This window comes from Colobus angolensis, unplaced genomic scaffold (assembly GCF_000951035.1).
Source record: "Colobus angolensis palliatus isolate OR3802 unplaced genomic scaffold, Cang.pa_1.0 Scaffold57, whole genome shotgun sequence".
NCBI lineage: Eukaryota > Metazoa > Chordata > Mammalia > Primates > Cercopithecidae > Colobus > Colobus angolensis.
Window position 1 is genome coordinate 9529287 of NW_012119265.1, and position 20227 is coordinate 9549513.

Consider the following 20227-nt stretch of genomic DNA (forward strand, 5'->3'; position numbering starts at 1 on the left):
TGTTGGGAGATCCACTGCTCTCTTCAAAGCTGTCAGACAGAGTCGTTTGTGTCTTCAGAGGTTCTGCTGCTTTTTTGTTGTTGTTGTTTAGCTGTGCCCTGTCCCCAGAGTTGGAGTCTACAGAGACAGGCAGGTTTCCTTGAGCTGCTGTGAGCTCCACCCAGTTCGAGCTTCCCAGTGGCTCTGTTTACCTACTTAAGCCGCAGCAATGGCGGGCGCCCCTCCCCCAGCTTTGCTGCTATCCTGCAGTTATATCACAGACTGCTATGCTAGCAATGAGGGAGGCCCCTGGGCATGGGACCCTCCCGGCCAAGTGTGGGATATAATCTCCTGGTGTGCCCGTTTGCTAAGACCCTTGGTACAGCGCAGTATTGGGGTGGGAGTTACCCAATTTTCCAGGTGTTGTGTGTCTCAGTTCCCCTGGCTAGGAAAAGGGATTCCCTTCCCCCTTGCACTTCCCAGGTGAGGCGATGCCTCGCCCTGCTTCAGCTCTCACTGGTCGGGCTGCAGCAGCTGACCAGCACCGATTGTCCGACACTCCCTAGTGAGATGTACCCAGTACCTCAGTTGAAAATGCAGAAATCACCTGTCTTCTGTGTTGCTCGCACTGGGAGCTGGAGACTGAAGCTGTTCCTATTCGGCCATCTTAGAAATTTATTTCTTATAGCTCTGAAGGCTGGCAAGTCCAAGAGCATGGTGCTGGCTAGAATGATTTCGGTCCTGGTAAGGGCCTCTTCCTGGCTTGCAGATGGCTGGCTTCTTGTGTCCTCACATGGTGCAGAAAGAGTGATCTCTGTTCCTCTTCCTATAAAGCCATAATCCCATTATGAGGGCCCTACCCTCGTCACTTAATCTAACCCTGATTGCCTCCCAAAGACCCTATCTTCAAATACTTGTGGGTTAGGGCTTCAATATGAATTGAGAGGTTGGAGAAGACACAATTCTGTCCACAGAACTTTCTGTGAACAAGCATATTATTCCCTCCCTCCCTCTCTCCCTCCCTCCCTTCCTTCCTTCCTTCCTTCCTTTTCTTTCTTTCTTCTTTCACAAATGTTGTCCCTTTCTCCAAAAGAATAAGAATCTGCTTTATGCAGCTGGCACCAGAACTTCTCTTAGTAAGGGAAATATCCTTAATGTCTTTTTCTTTGTGGGGGTGGGGGGAATGTCTTGATAAGTCGTTTAGGTATGAAAGGTGAAATCTTACACAGTGGTGCAGTAATGTGAATGTACTAAATGCCTGCTAATTGTATACTTTAAAGAGGTTCATTTAATGTTAAGTGAATTTCGCCTCAATCCAAAAAAGTGTGACCCTGTAGAAATGGTTGGCAGGAGGAGAGGAAGTGAGAGAGATAGCTAAACTACTCTGTGTAAAAGAGAAAATGTGAATTTGGGAACTGGAGAAAAGCAAAGGGAAAGCGGCAGAGAGTGCTAAGCCAGTAGTGGGAATCTAGAGGAAAAGTGGCTGACGGGCATTTTAAGAACAGAAGCATTTAATATTCACTTTTAATTTGCCTGTCTCTGTCTCCTGAAACTAATAAAGTCAGTCAGTAGACACAAAAATACCTTGTGTGAACAGAATTGTGTATGTAAACCCTTCTTACACCTACATGTGATGGAACACATACAGCCTTATGCTATATCCAGGTGATCCAGAAACCTCAAAAAGTGAAATTCAAAGGCAGAGATGGCCAAGAAAAAATGTAAGCCACCTGCTTCCTCCCAGAGTCCGTGGGCACATCAGGAGGGTTGTGGGACGCTCCTCATGAGGGAAGTGATTGAACCAACTTATGCTAACTCTCAAAGTGTATTGAGACTTTCCTTGACATCTCATTGGCAATGTATTGTCATTTCATTGAGTAAAGGGCTCATTATTGACTAGTCATCAATTGTACTTGTAGGGAAATGCCTCTTTTTAAAGACAAGAGACCAGACCTCCACAGAGGTAGATCTTGGAGGTTGGAGCAGCTCTAGAATTTCTAACATTTCCCCTTATGGTCGTCTTGCTAGGTTCTCTGTAACAAAGCCTGGTAGTTCAGAAATCAGGCTCCAAGAACGTACCTTATATCAACCTGTTTGTTTGTGTGTGTGGGGGTGTGTGTGTGTGTGTGTGTGTGTGTGTGTGTGTGTGTTTGGGATCAGAGCCACTCAACTTCCTTTTTTTTTTTTTTGAGACGGAGTTTCGCTTTTGTTGCCCAGGCTAGAGTGCAATGCTGTGATCTCAGCTCACTGCAACCTCCACCTCCCAGGTTCAAGCAATTCTCCTGCCTCAGCCTCCCGAGTAGCTGGGATTACAGGCATGAGCCACCAAGCGCAGCTAATTTTGTATTTTCAGTAGAGATGGGGTTTCTCCATGTTCATCAGGCTGGTCTCAGACTCCCGAGCTCAGGTGATCTGCCCACCTCGGCCTCCCAAAGTGCCAGGATTACAGGCATGAGCCACTGTGCCCAGACTTCAACTCAACTTCTACTTGGATGGTGGCAGTAGGAATCAGAGGGAGTGGGGCCCCTAGGGAAGGGCACTCCCATGGAAAAAGAGTGAAGATGAATTTTATAATTCCCTGGTTTTCTTACCCAGTTCTCCAACCTGCTAAAATCTGAGAAAGTTTTATATTTTAAATGAATGGAAGATCAGTAATCTCATAAAATAATATGACACTAATGAGCTGGCACTTCTGTGTATGGACCAGGTTCTATGCCAAGCACATTCTCAAGTAATCTGAGGTAAGCACAGTTATATTCCCCATTTAATATATTAGAAATTAAAGTTTAGAGAGACTGTAAGGTTAAATGACTTGTTCAAGGTTATACATCCTTAAGATGCCATCCTAAGAATAGAAACAAGTTTGACTATAAAGGCTGACTATAACATGCTTAATTACCATGTTAATAAAGTGTATCCAACTGTTGGAGGTTTTTTCTACAAAAAGTTTCTGCTCATAGTAGGTACATAGTCAATACTGACTGTGTTGAAGGCTGCTTTATTCATTTAAAATGTGGCACCTAAATCTGTTCTGTTACATCAGCCAGACAGTATTTTGGCTGGCCTTGTGTCATCTTGAGTCATGGTTCATTGCCACAGCACTGTTATTTCTCCTTTTTTAAGTATTTCAGAGGAAATTCTGGACAAAGGGAAGGTATATGGGTTTTTAAGTAGAGCAGGAATGTGTTCCAATAGTTGTCAACTAGACTTTGAGAAAACTTGGATGTCTTACAAAACAATGTCAGAAATCCGTTTCTGTGTTCTGTGACTTTCTACAAACACAATTTTTAAAAATCCAAATATAGCTTAGACCATCAGTAGTCTAATTCAGTGTTTCCCAGATTTGAGATTTCTTTTGGAACTTTAGAACGTCAAAATGAATCTCGGAACATTCATAATATTGCAAACTTTTTATTTTACAAGTTGATCGAGGACATTAAACTTGCCACCTTCAATATAAAAAATTAAGGTTATAATAAAATACGGTCTTTTAAATTCAACAGGTTTAGATTTGTGAAAAACTCGCTACGTAGTCATTTATCTCATCAAAGACCAATGAAAATTTTCTCATAGACCAACACTTGGAAACTACCAGTCTAAATAACCAGTATATATTCCAAATTCAGTAAAGATTTGGTCACTTCTAATGCTCATTGACTTCAATTATCTTATAGGTAGAAAGAAGTAGATACAAAAATAGATCTTGATTACAAAATACATTGATGACTTAGTTGACTCTTTCCCCAATCATTACTAATCCTAACTTGCGAAAAATATCTAAATAGGTTCTGGTTTACAAATTTGCAAAATTTTTGTCAACACTTCAGGATTTAGAAAAAAACACTGACAAGACATTTTTACTATATAACTTCCTAAGTTTATATGATACACCAGAAGTCAGTAAGGATTATGCCATAATAATATTTACATTTCACAGGGAAGCAAAATACTTGTAGCCTCTCCGTGTCTTTGTCTAAAGATTTGTCATTCATTTGCATTCAAAAAATTCTTTGCTTTCATTCATCCAGAATGGTTCTCAATTTATTAGCTTACCAGACTACATAAATAGAGATGCATTCATGCATTTTAATTTCAGTGTAAAATGGCTTTCCTCAATTTTTTTTTCTACTCAACTCTCCCAAAAGATGTCTGATCACTTCCACACTCAGTTACTTAAACCTTTCATAATATTGTTACTTCTATAGCAAAACAAAAAGTAATTTGCTTTTAATAAATCAGAGAGCCCTACTCTAGCAATCTAGAACTTTATTCTGGTGAGAGAAAATTCTCGAATTCTATTTCCAGCCTCATTTGTGAATAGATGAGTTTCCCTGTCACAAAGCATTGTTAGGTAGGTACAGTATTTGTTCTTTAGTTGGTAAACTACTGAAACTTACAGTCCAATGGAGATGACCTCTATACAGTGCCTGGGATGGTGATACCCTGAAGGGCAGGGTGTGGCTGGTGCATGTGCCACATGCACACTAGGCCATCTGTGCGTGCTTGTTGAAAGAATGACATATCTTGGTGAGTAATAATAACATTAAAAGCTCTGCTGGATAAGCTCATAGAGGTGGGGTTCACTGCCTTCTGGGTGAGTGGGGAAGACTTCGTGAAGAAAGCAACAACTGAAGTAAAATTGAAGGATAACCAAAGTAGAAATGAGAGTGAAAGGAAAATATTCGTGCTTGGAAAGAAAATACTAACAACATGTACAGGAAAACACAAGGTATATTTTGGAGATGACAAATAAAAATTTTGCCAGGAGCACAGATGTAATAGCAATTTGAGAAGTAAAGCTGAAGGGTAGGATCCCGATGTGGAGAATGCTGGGACCCAGGGTGAGCGTGGACTTTACATCAAGTAGAAGTGGTAGAGAAAGATTAATTGCCTCTCTGCATTGGACTAGTGCTGTTTCGTTGTCTTTCAAAAGTTAAAAAGAAGCACTTTAGGCCTTCAAGGACTAGTTATCTAAAAACCACACTTGATTTGTTCTTAAGTCTCAGCTCCAGGGCATACGAGGAACTTTTTCTGGAGTTTTGTAAAATTCCTCATGCACTCAGATCCTATTAAGACCTCTGGCATCTTTTTTTTTTTTTTTTTTTTTTTTTGAGACAGGGTCTCTCTGTCGCACAGGTTGGAGTGCAGTGGCACGATCTCAGCTCACTGCAGCCTCTGCCTTCTGGACTCAAGCAATCTTCCCACCTCAGCCTCTGGAGTAGCTGGGACTACAAGTATGTGCCACCATGCCCAGCTAATTTTTGTGCTTTTTGTAGAGACAGGGTTTCACCATGTTGCCCAGGTTAGTCTGGAACTCCTGAGCTCAAGCAATCCGCCCACTTCGGCCTCCCAAAATTCTGGAATTACAGGCATGAGCCACTGAGCCTGGTCAAGACCTCTGGCATCTCTCTCTCTCTCTTTTTTCTTTTTTTTTTGAGACAGAGTCTCGCTCTGTCACCCAGGCTGGAGTGCAGTGGCGGATCTTGGCTCACTGTAACCTCTGCCTCCCGGGTTTAAGCGATTCTCCTGCCTCCGCCTCCTGAGTAGCTGGGATTACAGGCATGCACCACCATGCCTAGCTAATTTTTTGCATTTTTATTAGAGACAGGGTTTTACCATGTTGGTCCAGCTGGTCTCGAATTCCTGACCTCAGGTGATCCACCCACCTCAGCCTCCCACAGTGCTGGGATTACAGGCATGAGCCACTGTGCCCGGCCTCCTGCCTCCAAACTTTTGCACAAGCCATTCATGTTGTTTTTCTGTTTCCCCTCCAAAGCATTTCTTCTCCCTCAAAACCTATTTCCACACTCAACCTCCTCTAGAAGGACTTACCTGACTATGACTTAATGTAACTGCTTCATTACTCAGGAAACCTATGCTCAACATCTTGATGCTACATTTAATTTCTCTAAATGATAAAATATACAAATTCTTTATATTTGCATGTCTAACCACCCTGTGACAGCCTTTAGGAAAGGTTCCACATCTGCCAGCTCCTTTGTATCCTCCATCTAGAACCTGCCTCCCATCCCCACTTTACCCACCCACCTCAGAGACTTCATGGTACAGTGCAGTATACTTGGTGAGTGTTGATGGTTTAAGAGTGTGCTCTGAACAACAAAGAATTTCTTTGAAGCTGAAATCCTATACCATCCATGGAATGTGGAGTTTCACCTCTCTTTGGCTTCTGCTCCTTTCCCCAGCACGTGTAGAGCTTCTAGAACAGTCCCCAGCAAGAGAGGATCACTTGGTACACCTCTTTCTTATCCTCACTGTCTCCAGTCTCTGCTGTAGGCCTGTTACTGATGATCAGGATACCGGTTTTAACGTGGCCAAGCTGTTAATAACCTGAGATTGGGCACCATGAACAATAAGCATTAAAAGGCAACAACAACAACAACAAAACCTGTTAATTTTATGCAGGCTTAATTTTTTAAAGAAGTGTTTCTTCCTAACTCGCTCTTACTCTTCTTCATCTACTTTCTCATACCTATGACTAACAATAAGGATACCCACCCACTATACACACCTAATTCCATCCCTCCAAATTTGATTTCGTGTTCTCTAGAGCTGGCGTGTTACGTGACCTATTGTGGGGAGAGGCTTAGCTGAGGGACTCTGTGATGCCAAATAGACAAAGAGATAGTTTTTTCTCCAGGTGCCAGCCTGGTGAAAATCGTAGCACCTGCGGATTTGGAGCTGACCCTCTCCTTTGGAAATTGTGCCTTCCAAAAATATATCTTACACTGCCTGTACCTGCATGCAATAGGTTTTGAGTCTTACCAACTGCAGCTTCAGGCTGAACTTGAGTTCTACCCTCATGGATGCAAATCAAAACAGAGCTCTGAATCAAGTCTGGGAAGCAAGTCGAAGTGGTTTGATTTGCATGGGGAGCTTTTGTCTCTGCGTGAAGGCAGCCAAATTCCCTAGGCTCCCCAGCCCTCCGGAAATAAGCTTTACAGGACCCGGGGGCCCAAGCCCAGTCGGGTGGGTGTGATTTGAATGTTCTCTGCTACAGCTGCTGCACCGGGCCCTGGTCACTGCTGTTGGTTTCGCTCCATTTTACTGCCTCAGAATCCCCCTGTGCATGTTAGTGGTTAATACAGCAGCCAGGAGACGCCAGACAGCTCTCGGCACCTGGTTCAAATTTAAGGCTCATTTACACATGATGTCACACACGCATTGTCAGCGCGAGGGAGGTCAGGATGGTTCATTTTGGGAAGGTTCACATTGTTGAGTCTTTACAACACTCACTGCTATTAATGCCTTAACCATCTGACTTGGATTTCGGTTTTCTGGCATGAGGTAATCCCAGGCACTAGATTTATATGCTGAATGGGAAGCCAGCAATGGTGGCTAATCATGCTGGTTTGCAGATCTGCACCTCTGGAGCCTTGGGATGGAATTAAAGGGCCACATGGCAAGTAGCAAATCATGGGGGTTTTGAGCAGGAGGGGAATTAGCCAGACCTGGAAGCAGGGGCCATAGACGGGGTGTTGTCTGAGCCAGGAAGTTTGATTGAAGAATGGAAACCAAGGTAGATTGGACAAGGATCTGGGCCCAGAGACCACAGGAATTATTCTAGTTTGACCAGTGCTTTGGGTCATTGCTTGACCCACCCTTTTGCTCATCACCCGTAGAAATCCCAGACCCATCTTTCCAGGCCCAGTGTAAGTCTCTCATGTTCCATGAAGCCTTTCCTGACCACCCATCCCACAGTAATTTCTCTCCTGAATCCCTAAGTACTTTTGTTACTGAGTACTTAATTTGTGCAACTAGCTCATTTTACCCTCACAACAATTCCATGCGGAAGGCATTATTATTTCCATTTTACAGATAATGAGACAGGTTCAGAGAGGTTAAATAATGCATCCAGCGTCAAACTTTTAAGAGTCAGGATGGAATCGTGTTTCCAGGCTTAGGTTCTTAACCACTGGGGTAGGCTGTGTAGAACTACATTTTCTGTGGTACGTGGTATCAGTAACATGGGAGAGACAGGCTGTGCCTCAGGAAGATGCCACATGGGAGTGCACAGTAGTGCTGTAGTGCCTCGTATTTATCTGTAGTCCCAGGTGCCTGGCTGTAAATAACTGCAGGGCAGTGACCATCACCTCTGCTTTTCTGCATCCCCACATTTCCTAACACAGTGTTCCCCAAAGTGTGCATCAATGGATGGATGAATATTAGCACCCCCACACCACCTTCACCTGAAACATACTGAAAAGTTTGAGATCTTTGGATAACCACCCCTATCCCCTGCTGCTGTCTTCTGTCATGTGTCTGAAACTGTAAAACTGGTTCACCTGTCACAGCTCCAGTGAGCCTCCTTACTCACTGGAAATTCAGAGAATGTCTTTAATCCTGCTTTAATCCTGCTGACTACTTTGATTTTGCTTTTTAACTTGTACCAAGACCTATTGCCATGATGAGTCTCTGCAAATGGGCTTTCTTGTTCCATGAGTCTCTGTTTTAGTCAAGTGAAGGGCACACTCCTTTTCACTGGCTACCTCTTACTTATCCTCCAAGAGGAGTAGAGGAGTACTCACTCCCAGAACCCTTTCCTGGGGTCTCATGCTGAGGTTAGGTGCCCCTTCAGTGTGCTTCTGCAGCTGAACCCATAGTAGCATTGTAGTTTAATTCCTGTTTGCTTGACTGAAGCAGAGACTCACCTGCAGACACCTATAGGTGCCTTCCATGTTGCTCAGATGAACAGCAGAGAAGGGTCAGGCCTGCCCTGGGTTTCTACCCCTCTCCTCAAGGCCCTTTCTAGTCACTACCCACAGCCTGCTCATGACTGCAGGGATCATGCCTCTGGGCCTCTATCCATGCAGCTGTCTCTGCCTGCACTCCAGGACAGGGGCCTTCTCTGTTGTCCACTGGAGCCCTGTGGAAGGAACTCCTGACCCTAGCCCTAGGGAAGTCATCTCTGAAGGTTGTTTTATTACATTGTCTCCTCAGAATGACCCTATAGACACAGTGTTTTCTCAGTGTCCTCTTACCTTTGAGCACATCCAGGAATAATTGAAAAACCAGGCAATCAAATGCCCCTCTCATAAATCACGTCACTTCAGAGCAGAACTTAGAGTTTGGTTTGCAAGCCACACCAAATAGTTTGAGCTTGCCCCTCTACCATTTCCTCCTCCTCTGAGCCCGGAGGTTCACCTAGTGGACTGTAGCAATGGATTCCCTTGCCCCTGGCTTCCTGTTGGCTTCAGCCAGAGAGCAGGACCAGTGGGAGCCTAGAGGGGGAGGAAAGTGAGGTCAGGGTGTCTGCTGCCCACTCCCTGCCTGCCAGGCCACTGTGGGTAGACTGTACCTCAGGTGGCCCTGCCCATGTGTAGCCATGCTCACCAGGTTCTGGGTTCTGGAAACCTCCCCCTCCTCTTGCCCCTTCAGTCATGGGATGGTAGCCTCCCTCATTGCTGTTAGCTTTATGCACTCAATTGTGTTCCAACTCCAAATTCGTACATTGAGGCCCAAATCCCCAGGACCTCAGAATGCAACTGTATTTGGAGATAGCGTCTTTAAAGAAGTAATTAAGTTAAAATGAGGCCATTAAGCTGGTCCCTAATTCAATGTGACTGGTGTTCTTGTAAGAAAAGGAAGAGGTGCCATGGAGATGTGCACCCAGAGGAAAGGCCGTGTAAGGACACAGCAAGAAGAGGCCTTAGGAGAACCAAACCTGTCCACACCTTGACCTTGCACTTCCCAACCTCCAGAACTGTGAGCAAATAAATGCCCGTTGTTTAAACCACCCAGTCTGTGGTATTTTGTTGTGGCAGTTCTAGCAAACTAATACAGTGGTACGTACTATCCCATGGGGATTTCCCTAAATGTTGCTTATTACAGTGTGTAAGTCCTTTTGGTAAGCTTTCCTTTTGGGATGTCATCTGTCTCTTGTTGGGACCCTGATGGATATCCAGGCTTAGATGCCAACAGAAGGTTTTAGTGACAAAGGCAAGAAAAGCTGTCACTGGAAGTGGTTCCCTGCTACCAGTGTCCCCCCCATCATGTAAACCCACCTGGGTTCTCTAGTGCTACTCCAGGGTATTTCCTCTTCTTAGAAGCTGAGTGACTCTGGACTGATCATTCCGTGTGAACTTCAGTTTTCCTCTTCATAAAGTATAGGTAACAAAAGCTGCCTTTTTGGGGTGTTTTGAGGCAACGTGTTGGATGCAGATGTGAGTTGACTGAGATAACCCAACAAGGTTGCTCTTCTATAGCAATATTTGTAAACAATTTCATTGATAAATATGCACAAAGCATTGAAATCTTCGAAGGCATGAAAATGGTGATGTTTACTAGGAAAGGCAGCTCTGAGTGTAGTGTGGGGGAGGCTGTGCAATTTGCCCAGCAACTTTCTATGCCCTCCCAAGTCCAGGAGACGTTGCAAACCACAGTGCAGCAGAGACAGAGACCCATGTACCAACCTATTCTCAGTCAGGTTTTCATTAGCTCTTCATAGACAGCCAGTCAATCAGTTTCAACTTTTACTTCACACTCTTCTGCCGTAGAGGCCCCATACATACAACAGGTGAATGGAGCATACCTTTGCCTTCTTCTTCCTTTTCGTTTGGGAATGAAGTCAAATCAGCTAGAGGCCAGAGCAACTCAGACACCTAAATAGGTACACAGTGTGCGGTAAGATGACATTGTGTCTTCTGGCTCCTAATTCCTATTTTCAGTAAATGAAACTTCTCAACCATGTTATTTTCACCTGCCCAAGCTAAAACACAATCTTCACTGTCCCCATAGCTGCGAAGAGGGAGATCCTGACATAACATGTGGGGATGCTGCTAGAGCATTTGCCCTCTCTGCAAGCTAGACTTGCTACTGGCCCTTCCCAGAGTGGGCCAAGAGACCAGGCTTCTTCCTCAGTTGGACATCTGGCCTTCCACAAAATAGAGTTCTCCCCTAGGAGGATGATGCCTCCAGGGCAATAGAAACACTTTTTTGTTAGCTCATTACTATCTCTATCCAATTCTGTTCTTGTGGGTGTGAAAAGCTATTGAGGAATGAAATGGCCTTGTGGCCTAGACAGGTGAAAAGGGAATACAATCTCAGCATGTGAAGGTCTAGAAAGAGTGGCACTTCAACTCTTAAAAAAAAGCCAGACAAACTGCAAGTTTACTACTTTTTTTGGACCCTCAAAGAGCTGAGGTCACAGGGCAACCAATTAGCCTAAAAATCTAAGGACCGGTGGGGGCCTATGAAGAAGCATGGGACACAAGCCCTTGCTTACCTGGGGCAGATGCAGCCAATAGAAGAACTCAGCAGGAGTAGGTAAAGAAATGGTGGGGAATGAGTGAGGACTGGTGAGAGTGTGGAGACCCTGGGGAATGCATAGACAGAGGGAGTTTGCAACTTCTTAGAGACTTTTCTCCATGGATTCCACCAGGCACTGTATCCCACCAGAAAAGACTGGCCAAAGTCCTGAGAAAGAATCCCTCACACTGCAGGTATGGGGGAAAGGGAAAATAGTCACTGCAAAGGGGCACGAACCCCATCCTTTCTCCTTTCTGGAACAAAAACCTTAATCTACAGGAGAAAGGGAAAAATACCATTTCCTTTAGACTACTGGCAAAACTTAGGGAAGAACAAAAACAGAACAAAACAAAACACCTCTCTGTCCGGAGGAAGGGGCAGGAATACAGAAACAAAAACTAAGAATGTATTGCCAATAAATATACTCGAGAAGAAATGTTTAAGAAGTTCTTCAGGTGGGAGAAATGTGAAACAAGATCGAAATGCGTAACTGAAGACACAAAAGTATGAAGAGCACTGGAAATTGATTAAATGAAGCTAAACTAAGATACATGTAAAATGTTTAAATGATCTTAAAAGATAAATGACTGTCAAGAGTAAAAATAGTAGCAATGTATTATGTGTGTATAGGGTAGGTAAAAGTAAAATGTATCGTAACAATAATACAAAGGTTGGGAGGGAGGAATTGAGAAGAAACTATTTTAAGATCCTTACATTATGAATGAAGCAGTACATTATTTGAAGGTAGACTCTGATCAATTAAAGATGTATTGTGTAAACCCTAGCACGACAACTAAAAAATTTCTAAAGAGGTGTAAATCAAATAATGGAGATAAAATGCAATCATAAAAAAGTGTTCATAAGAGTAGGAGTCAATGAAATTGAAAAATAGAAAAACAATAGAGAAAGCCAAGGAAACCAATACCTATTTCTTATAAAATATCAATAAAATGGATAAGCCTTTAGGCAGACTGACAAAGAAAAAATGAAGGAAACACAAATTACCAATTTCAGGAATGAAAGAGGGAAATTACTACAGATCCCATAGACAATGACAAGATAATAAGAGAATGCTATAAACAACTCTATGACCATACATTGGACAACTTAGATGAATGAATTAATTTCTTAAAAGATACAAATTATGAAAACTCACCCCGGAAGAAATATACAATTTTAATAGTGATATATATTAAAGAAATTGAATTGTACTTGTAAGCCTCTGAAATATTCAACAGTTAAAAGAACAAACAAATTAAGGAAAGGTCTAGATATTTTAATGGAAAATTCTACCAAACATTTAAAGAGGAACTAGCACTAATTATGTATGATATATTCTAGAAAATAAAAGAGGACGTAACATCTCAATTCATTTTATGGGGCCAGCATTACCCTAATATCAAGATAGATAAAGACAGTTTCAAAAACTATAGACCAGTATCTTTCATGAGTATTGATGCAGAAATGCTCAACAAAATATTAGAAATCTATGAAAAGAAGAAAACAACATGAACAAATGGGTTATGCTGTTAAAGCAAGTCTGATTCAGTTTTTTAAAATTAATTTTTAAATAATAAAATAATTATTCCATTATATTAACAGGCTAAAGAAGAAAAGCTACATGATTATATTAATTTATGCAGAAAAGGCATTTGACAAAAGTCAGCATTCATTCATGATAACTCTCAGCAAAATAGGAGTTGGAAATTTCCTCAAGCTGATAAAGGGCGTCTAAAAAAACAAAAACAAAAAACAACCCTATAGCTTATATTATACCTAATGCTGAGAGACTGAGTGTTTTCTCCTAATATTAGGAGACAAGAATATCCTCCCATACCACTCCTATTCAACATTTTTCTGAAAGGCCTAGCCAGTGCAATAAGGCGATATAAAGAAATACAGAACATACAGATTGGAAATGAAAAAAGTGAAACAGTCCCTACTCACTGACAGTAGGAATGTTTATGTAAAAAAACAAATAAACAAGCACCCCCAAACTATCACCAAAACACCCGAACTACAATTAAAATGTGAATTCTTAATCATAACATGTTATGAATGTCCAGCCTTCCGTGTGTGTGTGTATGTGTGTGTGTGTGTATGTGTGTTTGTGTGTGTGTGTATTTATGGAGTTATCATTCTTGCTTTTTGACTATGCAGCATTCAAACATTATCTGTATTGGAGGAGAATCTCTAAATATATGTCTTTACCAGCAAGCTAAAGGGACCAGATAGATATTTCTTCTGTCTGTTTCATGGGAGGTGTACCCATATGACTGAGTCTTGACCGATCAGGTGCTCCCATGCTGGGCTCAAATTTCAAGGAAGTAACAACATTATACAGGAGGCTGTTGGAGATTTCTCATGAGGACAGCTGAATCAGGAGTCCCTCAGTGCAGAAGTTTGTGTCCGGGGATGGTGGGATTTTGTTTGTAACACTACCAGGCTGGACCATGATATGAGCTGGCTATGTTCTTGGTTGCCTCACCACCCTTTGTTCCTGTCCTGTTGCCGAGCCTAGTTCACCAGCCTTCTTGTTGAGTCTATAAGCTACCTTCTAATAAGGCTATTTTTCTACCTGATATCCAGAGTTTTTTCCTTCTGTTGTTATCAACAATGTGTGTGTGTGTGCGCGCGCGCGCACGCGTGCATGTGCGTGTATGTATTGAAAACTGGGAATGGGATTATACTGCTTATATTGTCCTGTTACTGTATTTACTTAAACATATATACTGTCAACATTTTTCCATGTCCATAATGTTGCTCTATTTAGTCATTTTAATTATTGCCTGGCATTAACTTATAGGTATTTATTGTAATCTGTTTAACCAGTCTCCCATGACTGGACATTTAGGTTGCTTCTAACATTCTAAACAGCACTGCTATGCATATCTATACATATAAATCTTTTGGATTTTGACTAATTATTTCCTTAAAGTTCTACATGTAGAATTGCTATATCAAAGGGTAGGTACGTTTTTCAGGTTTTTGATTCATACTGCCAAATTTCTCACCCTCTCCCTCAAAAAACTTGTGACAATTTATACTACCATCAATCATGTGCCTGTATGACAACGTTGATTTCCATGCATGATACCAACATTGATTATTATTTTTGTGAAATTTTTGAGTTACTACTCGTGTTCAATGACTTTGCAAATATTTGTTAGCTGTTTGTAATTATTGCTTTGTGAGTGACTGCTATTGTCTTTTGTTCATAATTCTTTTGAGGGAAAGGAACATACTTTTCTATTGAATTTATAAGAGCTCATATATATGTGTGTGTGTGTGTGTGTGTGTGTGTGTGTGTGTATATATAATTTTTTGTTTGTTTGTTTGTTTTTGAGACGGAGTCTCTCTCTGTCACCCAGGCTGGAGGAGTACAGTGGCATGATCTCGGCTCATTGCAACCTCCACCTCCCAGGTTCAAGTGATTCTCCTTTTATATTAAGGCATCTATCTGTCTAACATCTATGGATCTATGCATCATATATATTAAGGTGTAACGGCCATGTATATTGCTATTTTCCCCCAATTTGTATTTGTGATTTTGCTTTGTTTATTCCATTCTGATTTTTTCCCCATTTGTATATAGTCTATTAACAATCCTTTATAGTTTATGTCTTTGGTTGATACTTCAAAATAACTTTCCCATCCCAAAATGGTAACTGTATTTACATTTTTTTACTGGTATTCATGTGGTTTTTTTTTGTAAAATAATCATATGGAACTAATTTCCTTTTAAGGTACGAGGTACTAGCTAACATTTTCTCCAAAGTTACTAAATTCTTAAGTATGTTTGAATTTGTGAACTCTGTATTTCTGAACTTTTCTTAATGTTTCCTTAATCTATGCTAGGGCTAAATTATTCAATTAATTAAACAATTTCAAGAATTCAGAAGTTTTAATATTTGATGAGAAGTCTGCAGCCTTGGGGTAGAATGTTGTTGCTTGTTACTTAGTGCTGGGGAATCAGGGGTGCCCTTAATCCTAATACACTCCCAGGCTTTGGCAGGCCCTGTATGCCTGGATCTCAGGAGTGAGGCTTTCTCAGAAATCCTGCCCCTCCTCCTCCTCCTGTGGCAGCTGAACCCTGCCTTGTGTCATGTGCAAGAGAGAATGTCTGGATCTGGGGCTCAGGACTGTTTCTTGCCCCTTCCCCAGGGATCAAGGGTGTTTTGGCTTTCCCCTCCCCATAGCTGCAGTATGTCTTCACCTGTGCCCTGACCGCAACAGGCTGTATTGTCCCTCCCCGGTGGCTTAGGTGGGAGGAGTGTGTGGGTGTAGCCTTGTGCCTTTCCTTCAGCAATGTCACCCCTCTTCCCTGGGCCTGCATCGTGCAGGGAGGCTTCTTTGCTCTCCCACCCTGTCTTCAGTCCTTTCTCAATCAGTGGGTGGAAGGGAGTGGAGAAGAGCCTGCAAGTGGGCATGAATTCCTCTTGTATCTGCAGCCCCCAGGACTGCTACACTCATGCTAGTCCACTTCTGGTCTTTAGTAAAGTGTTAAAAGCTTTAGATGAATTCTTTTTATATTTTTGTATGGCACCCAGTGTCTCTTCCCATACTCAGCCACAAACCCTTGTTTATGTTCCATCTCTTCTTGGGGACACAGCCTTTTCTTAGATTTCAGGCTTTTGGGTTCCCTGTGACCTCAGCTTGCTGATGGACTCAAGAAAAGGTATGGTTTTGTGGTCATCTGACTTTGTTGTTGATGTTAGGATGGGAGAGACACTATTTTAAGCTTTCATTATAGTAAGCAGGAGGGGAACGCCTGTGTTTTCGTAGCTAATCAGGCATGGACCCTGCCCTTATTCTCTTTTTAAAAATTTTCTTGGCTATTCTCACGTATCTGTTCTCTTAAATATACTTTAGAATCATTTGCTCAAGCACCTTAAAGCCAAACATCTCCAAAAAGAATTCCTTTTGGATTGACATAGTGTCAAAATATATAAACTGACTTCAGTCCCCGATGTTGTTGAAACTTCATTCCCAAGATCTGAATAGAGCAGTAAGAGAGGGTTGTGACTGGCAGACCACCTCCAAGGCCAGCCTGCCTCTAAATCCCACCTGTTTTGTTTTGGTGTCTTGAAATTCCAGCATTAGAGTGCAGAGAAATAGTTATAGGACCTTAGAGGATGAAAATGTATGCAGTTTGTGTTGGAAGGACCAGCATAATAACTAATGTGCAACCATCACTCCACTTAAAAATTAAGGTCACAGATCTGGACAAAGTATTGTGTGAATTAAGTGAGTGAGTGAGTGAGTGAGTGAGTGAGTGAGTGAGTGAGTGAGTGAGTAGGGAGAGGGACTCTGTTAAGAACAGGAGAGCTAGAGGGGAAATGACTAGATCTGGAACTGAGAGCACCTGGGTAGCTGAGAATGCAGACTCTAAATCTTCTGGGGACAAGGGGAGGGGAGCGAAAGCCCCACAGCCACCTCTGTGGTTGTCACACTTCAATCTGGCAGCCAGAGAAAAGCCCAAAGCAGGCCAGATGAGGCTCCCCTCGAGGGCTATCTAGATTGTGTGCTAGAAGGAAAAAAGGGGAAAACCCTCCAAGAGGATCCAGCAGTGATCACAGCTATTGATTTGTACTCCCAAGGCCCTTGCAGCCATGCTTCTCTTAAAACCAATGAAACAACCATTGACAATTTCGGAAAGAATTTTCCAGTAGGAGAAATAGAGAAAGGAAAAAAATTCTGAGAAAAAAACAACAACAAAAGACCCTTCTTGATGTTTTCCACAGACTGCTTTAGAAAGAGAAAGACTGATGCAATCCAATCAAAGACAGTGATCCTCGGTTGACCCAGGACATTTCACAGACCCAGAACGCAGAAGGCGCAGACGCCCACATGCAGGCCTCAGTTTGACTTTTTAAATGCAACCATTTTTTGTAAATTAATATTTAATTTTCAACCAACTCCAGCACCTCATTAAGGAGGGGCCTGTTCTTTGCCAAACTCTTCTAAGGGAAACTGCTGGGTTTGAGTGTAGGTGTCAGCAAACATTTCCCAGTATGTTCTAATGGGGAAATATTTATTTTGTAACACTCCTTTCTAACCGAAAATACAATTATGTGACATGTTTTATATGACCAAGGGGATTTGGGCTAAGATTTTGTATCCATAATGTACCCTAATATTGAGAAACATCGTTTTTAAAGTATTCTCTTTGGCATGGACTGGGAGCTGCATCCTGGAGAAATAGCACCTCATGAGAATTTCCCTTTAGCCCTGAGAAAAAATAGTTTGGGAACACAGAAGAGTATATTTGGTTTGGGTTCTTAAATCCTGCAGGGTCTCTGAAAGAGGCAAATGAGTGTGAGAAAGAATTAGTTACTGCAAGTTTATTTCATAATGGTCTATAAAAAATATACATGTTCCATTTCTAAAGCTGCTATGCCCTTACTATAGCTATAGCTATTTTTTAAAACAAGAAAGACTTTCCACAAAGTCATTTTCTGCTTTGGGTGGGATAACATTTAAAGCAAGGTATAAAGGACCTTTGCCAGAATAATTACCATTTAAGGCAAAGGTCTCCAAGATTTTACTTGGACCTGAAGATCTTGACGCAGCCCTGGCTCTGTGGAACACCACATACATCCAGTGACCATGGGAAAGCTGGTTCCCTGCTGGGCAGTGCTGCAGCATGAGTACAAATCTCATGCTCTGAAGGGTGAAATGTGACGATCTGCTAAGTGAAGGCTCTGTCAGGAGAAGCCAGAATAATGGCAATAGCTCGCTGAACCAAAATCCATGAATTCCCAGCCCTTTCTCATCGTCACCTTTTTTATATTTAGAACATGTCCCTATGGGCACCTCCAAGGAGTGGGTGCCAGGACTCAGTGTGCCCAGCCCAAGGCCAAAGAGAGTTTATTGTCAGAAGGATCACTCACATGATTTGAAACCACAGGAGAGACAGAGATGTGTGATGGCTGAAAGCAGAACTTGGGCTAAGGTTTGTAAGAGAGACCAGCCAAGCAGCCTATGCATTAATTAGTGTTCTGCTGGTTGTTGTTAGGAGGCATTATCATTCATCACTTAAAATAAGACCTTTTATTTATTTATTTATTTATTTATTTATTTATTTTTAATTTTTTTATTATACTTTAAGTTCTGGGGTACATGTGCACAACATGCAGGTTTGTTACATGTGTATACATGTGCTGTGTTGTGCTGCACCCATTAACTCATCATTTACATTAGGTGTATCTCCTAATGCTATCCCTCCCCCCTCCCCCAACCCCACGACAGGCCCGGGTGTGTGCTGTTCCTCATCCTGTGTCCAAGTGTTCTTATTGTTCAATTCCCACCTATGAGTGAGAACATGCGGTGTTTGGTTTTCTGTCCTTGCAATAGTTTGCTCAGAATGATGGTTTCCAGCTTCATCCATGTCCCTACAAAGGACATGAACTCATCCTTTATTATGGCTGCAGAGTATTCCATGGTGTATATGTGCCACATTTTCTTAAACCAGTCTGTCATTGCTGGACATTTGGGCTGATTCCAAGTCTTTGCTATTGTGAATAGTGCAGCAATGAACATACGTGTGCATGTGTCTTTACAGCAGCACGATTTATTATCCTTTGGGTATATACCCAGTAATGGGATGGCTGGGTCAAATGGTATTTCTAGTTTGAGGAATCGCCACACTGTCTTCCACAATGGTTGAACTAGTTTATGGTCCCACCAACAGTGTAAAAGTGTTCCTGTTTCTCCACATCTTCTCCAGCACCTGCTGTTTCCTGACTTTTTAATGATTGCCATTCTAACTGGTGTATCTCATTGTGGTTTTGATTTGCATTTCTCTGATGGCCAGTGATGATGAGCATTTTTTCATGTATCTGTTCGCCACATAAATGTCTTCTTTTAAGAAGTGTCTGTTCATATCTTTTGCCCACTTTTTGATGGGGTTGTTTTTTTCTTGTGAATTTGTTTGAGTTCTTTGTAGGTTCTGGATATTAGCCCTTTGTCAGATGAGTAGACTGCAAAAATTTTCTCCCATTCTGTAGGTTGCCTGTCCACTCTGATGGTAGTTTCTTTTGCTGTGCAGAAGCTCTTTAGTTTAATTAGACCCCATTTTTCAATTTTGGCTTTTGTTGCCATTGCTTTTGGTATTTTAGATGTGAAGCCCTTGCCCATGCCTGTGTCCTGAATGGCATTGTCTAGGTTTTCTTCTAGGGTTTTTATGGTTTTAGGTCTAACATTTAAGTCTTTAATCCACCTTGAATTAATTTTTGTATAAGCTGAAAGGAAGGGATCCAGTTTCAGCTTTCTACATATGGCTAGCCAGTTTTCCCAGCACCATTTATTAAATAGAGAATCCTTTCCCCATTTCTTGTTTTTGTCAGGTTTGTCAAAGATCAGATGGTTGTAGATGTGTGGTATTATTTCTGAGGGCTCTGTTCTGTTACCTTTGGTCTGTATCTCTGTTTTGGTACCAGTACCATGCTATTTTGGTTACTGTAGCCTTGTAGTATAGTTTGAAATCAGGTAGCATGATGCCTCCAGCTTTCTTCTTTTGACTTACGATTGTCTTGGCAATGCAGGCTCTTTTTTGGTTCCATATGAACTTTAAAATAGTTTTTTTCAATTCTGCGAAGAAAGTCATTGGTAGCTTAATGGGGATGCCATTGAATCTATAAATTACCTTGGGCAGTATGGCCATTGTCATGATATTGATTCTTCCTATCCATGAGCATGGAATGTTCTTCCATTTGTTTGTGTCCTCTTTTATTTTGTTGAGCAGTGGTTTGTAGTTGTCCTTGAAGAGGTCCTTCACATCCCTTGTAAGTTGGATCCCTAGGTATTATATTCTCTTTGAAGCAACTGTGAATGGGAGTTCACTCCATGATTTGGCTCTCTGTTTGTCTGTTATTGGTGTATAAGAACGCTTGTGATTTTTGCATATTGATTTTGTATCCTGAGACTTTGCTGAAGTTGCTTATCAGCTTAAGGAGATTTTGGGCTGACACGATGGGGTTTT

General features: G+C 41.9%; 1 protein-coding gene across 3 annotated transcripts in view; it reads left to right on the forward strand.

Moving 5' to 3' along the window:
- Nucleotides 1–9737, forward strand: part of SLC38A6 (solute carrier family 38, member 6) — a 96686-nt gene extending 86949 nt beyond the window's left edge. Inside the window, exons 16-17 of one of the 3 annotated variants that reach the window (XM_011961943.1) lie at nucleotides 5098–5213; nucleotides 9582–9737. In XM_011961943.1, coding sequence (XP_011817333.1) covers nucleotides 5098–5213; nucleotides 9582–9714 — 249 coding nt within the window. In that variant the 3' untranslated portion in view covers nucleotides 9715–9737. Of the gene's footprint in view, nucleotides 1–5097; nucleotides 5214–9576 lie in introns of all 3 variants that reach the window. The other 2 variants (XM_011961944.1, XM_011961946.1) reach the window with 2 other exon arrangements.
- Nucleotides 9738–20227: the final 10490 nt, after the last annotated feature.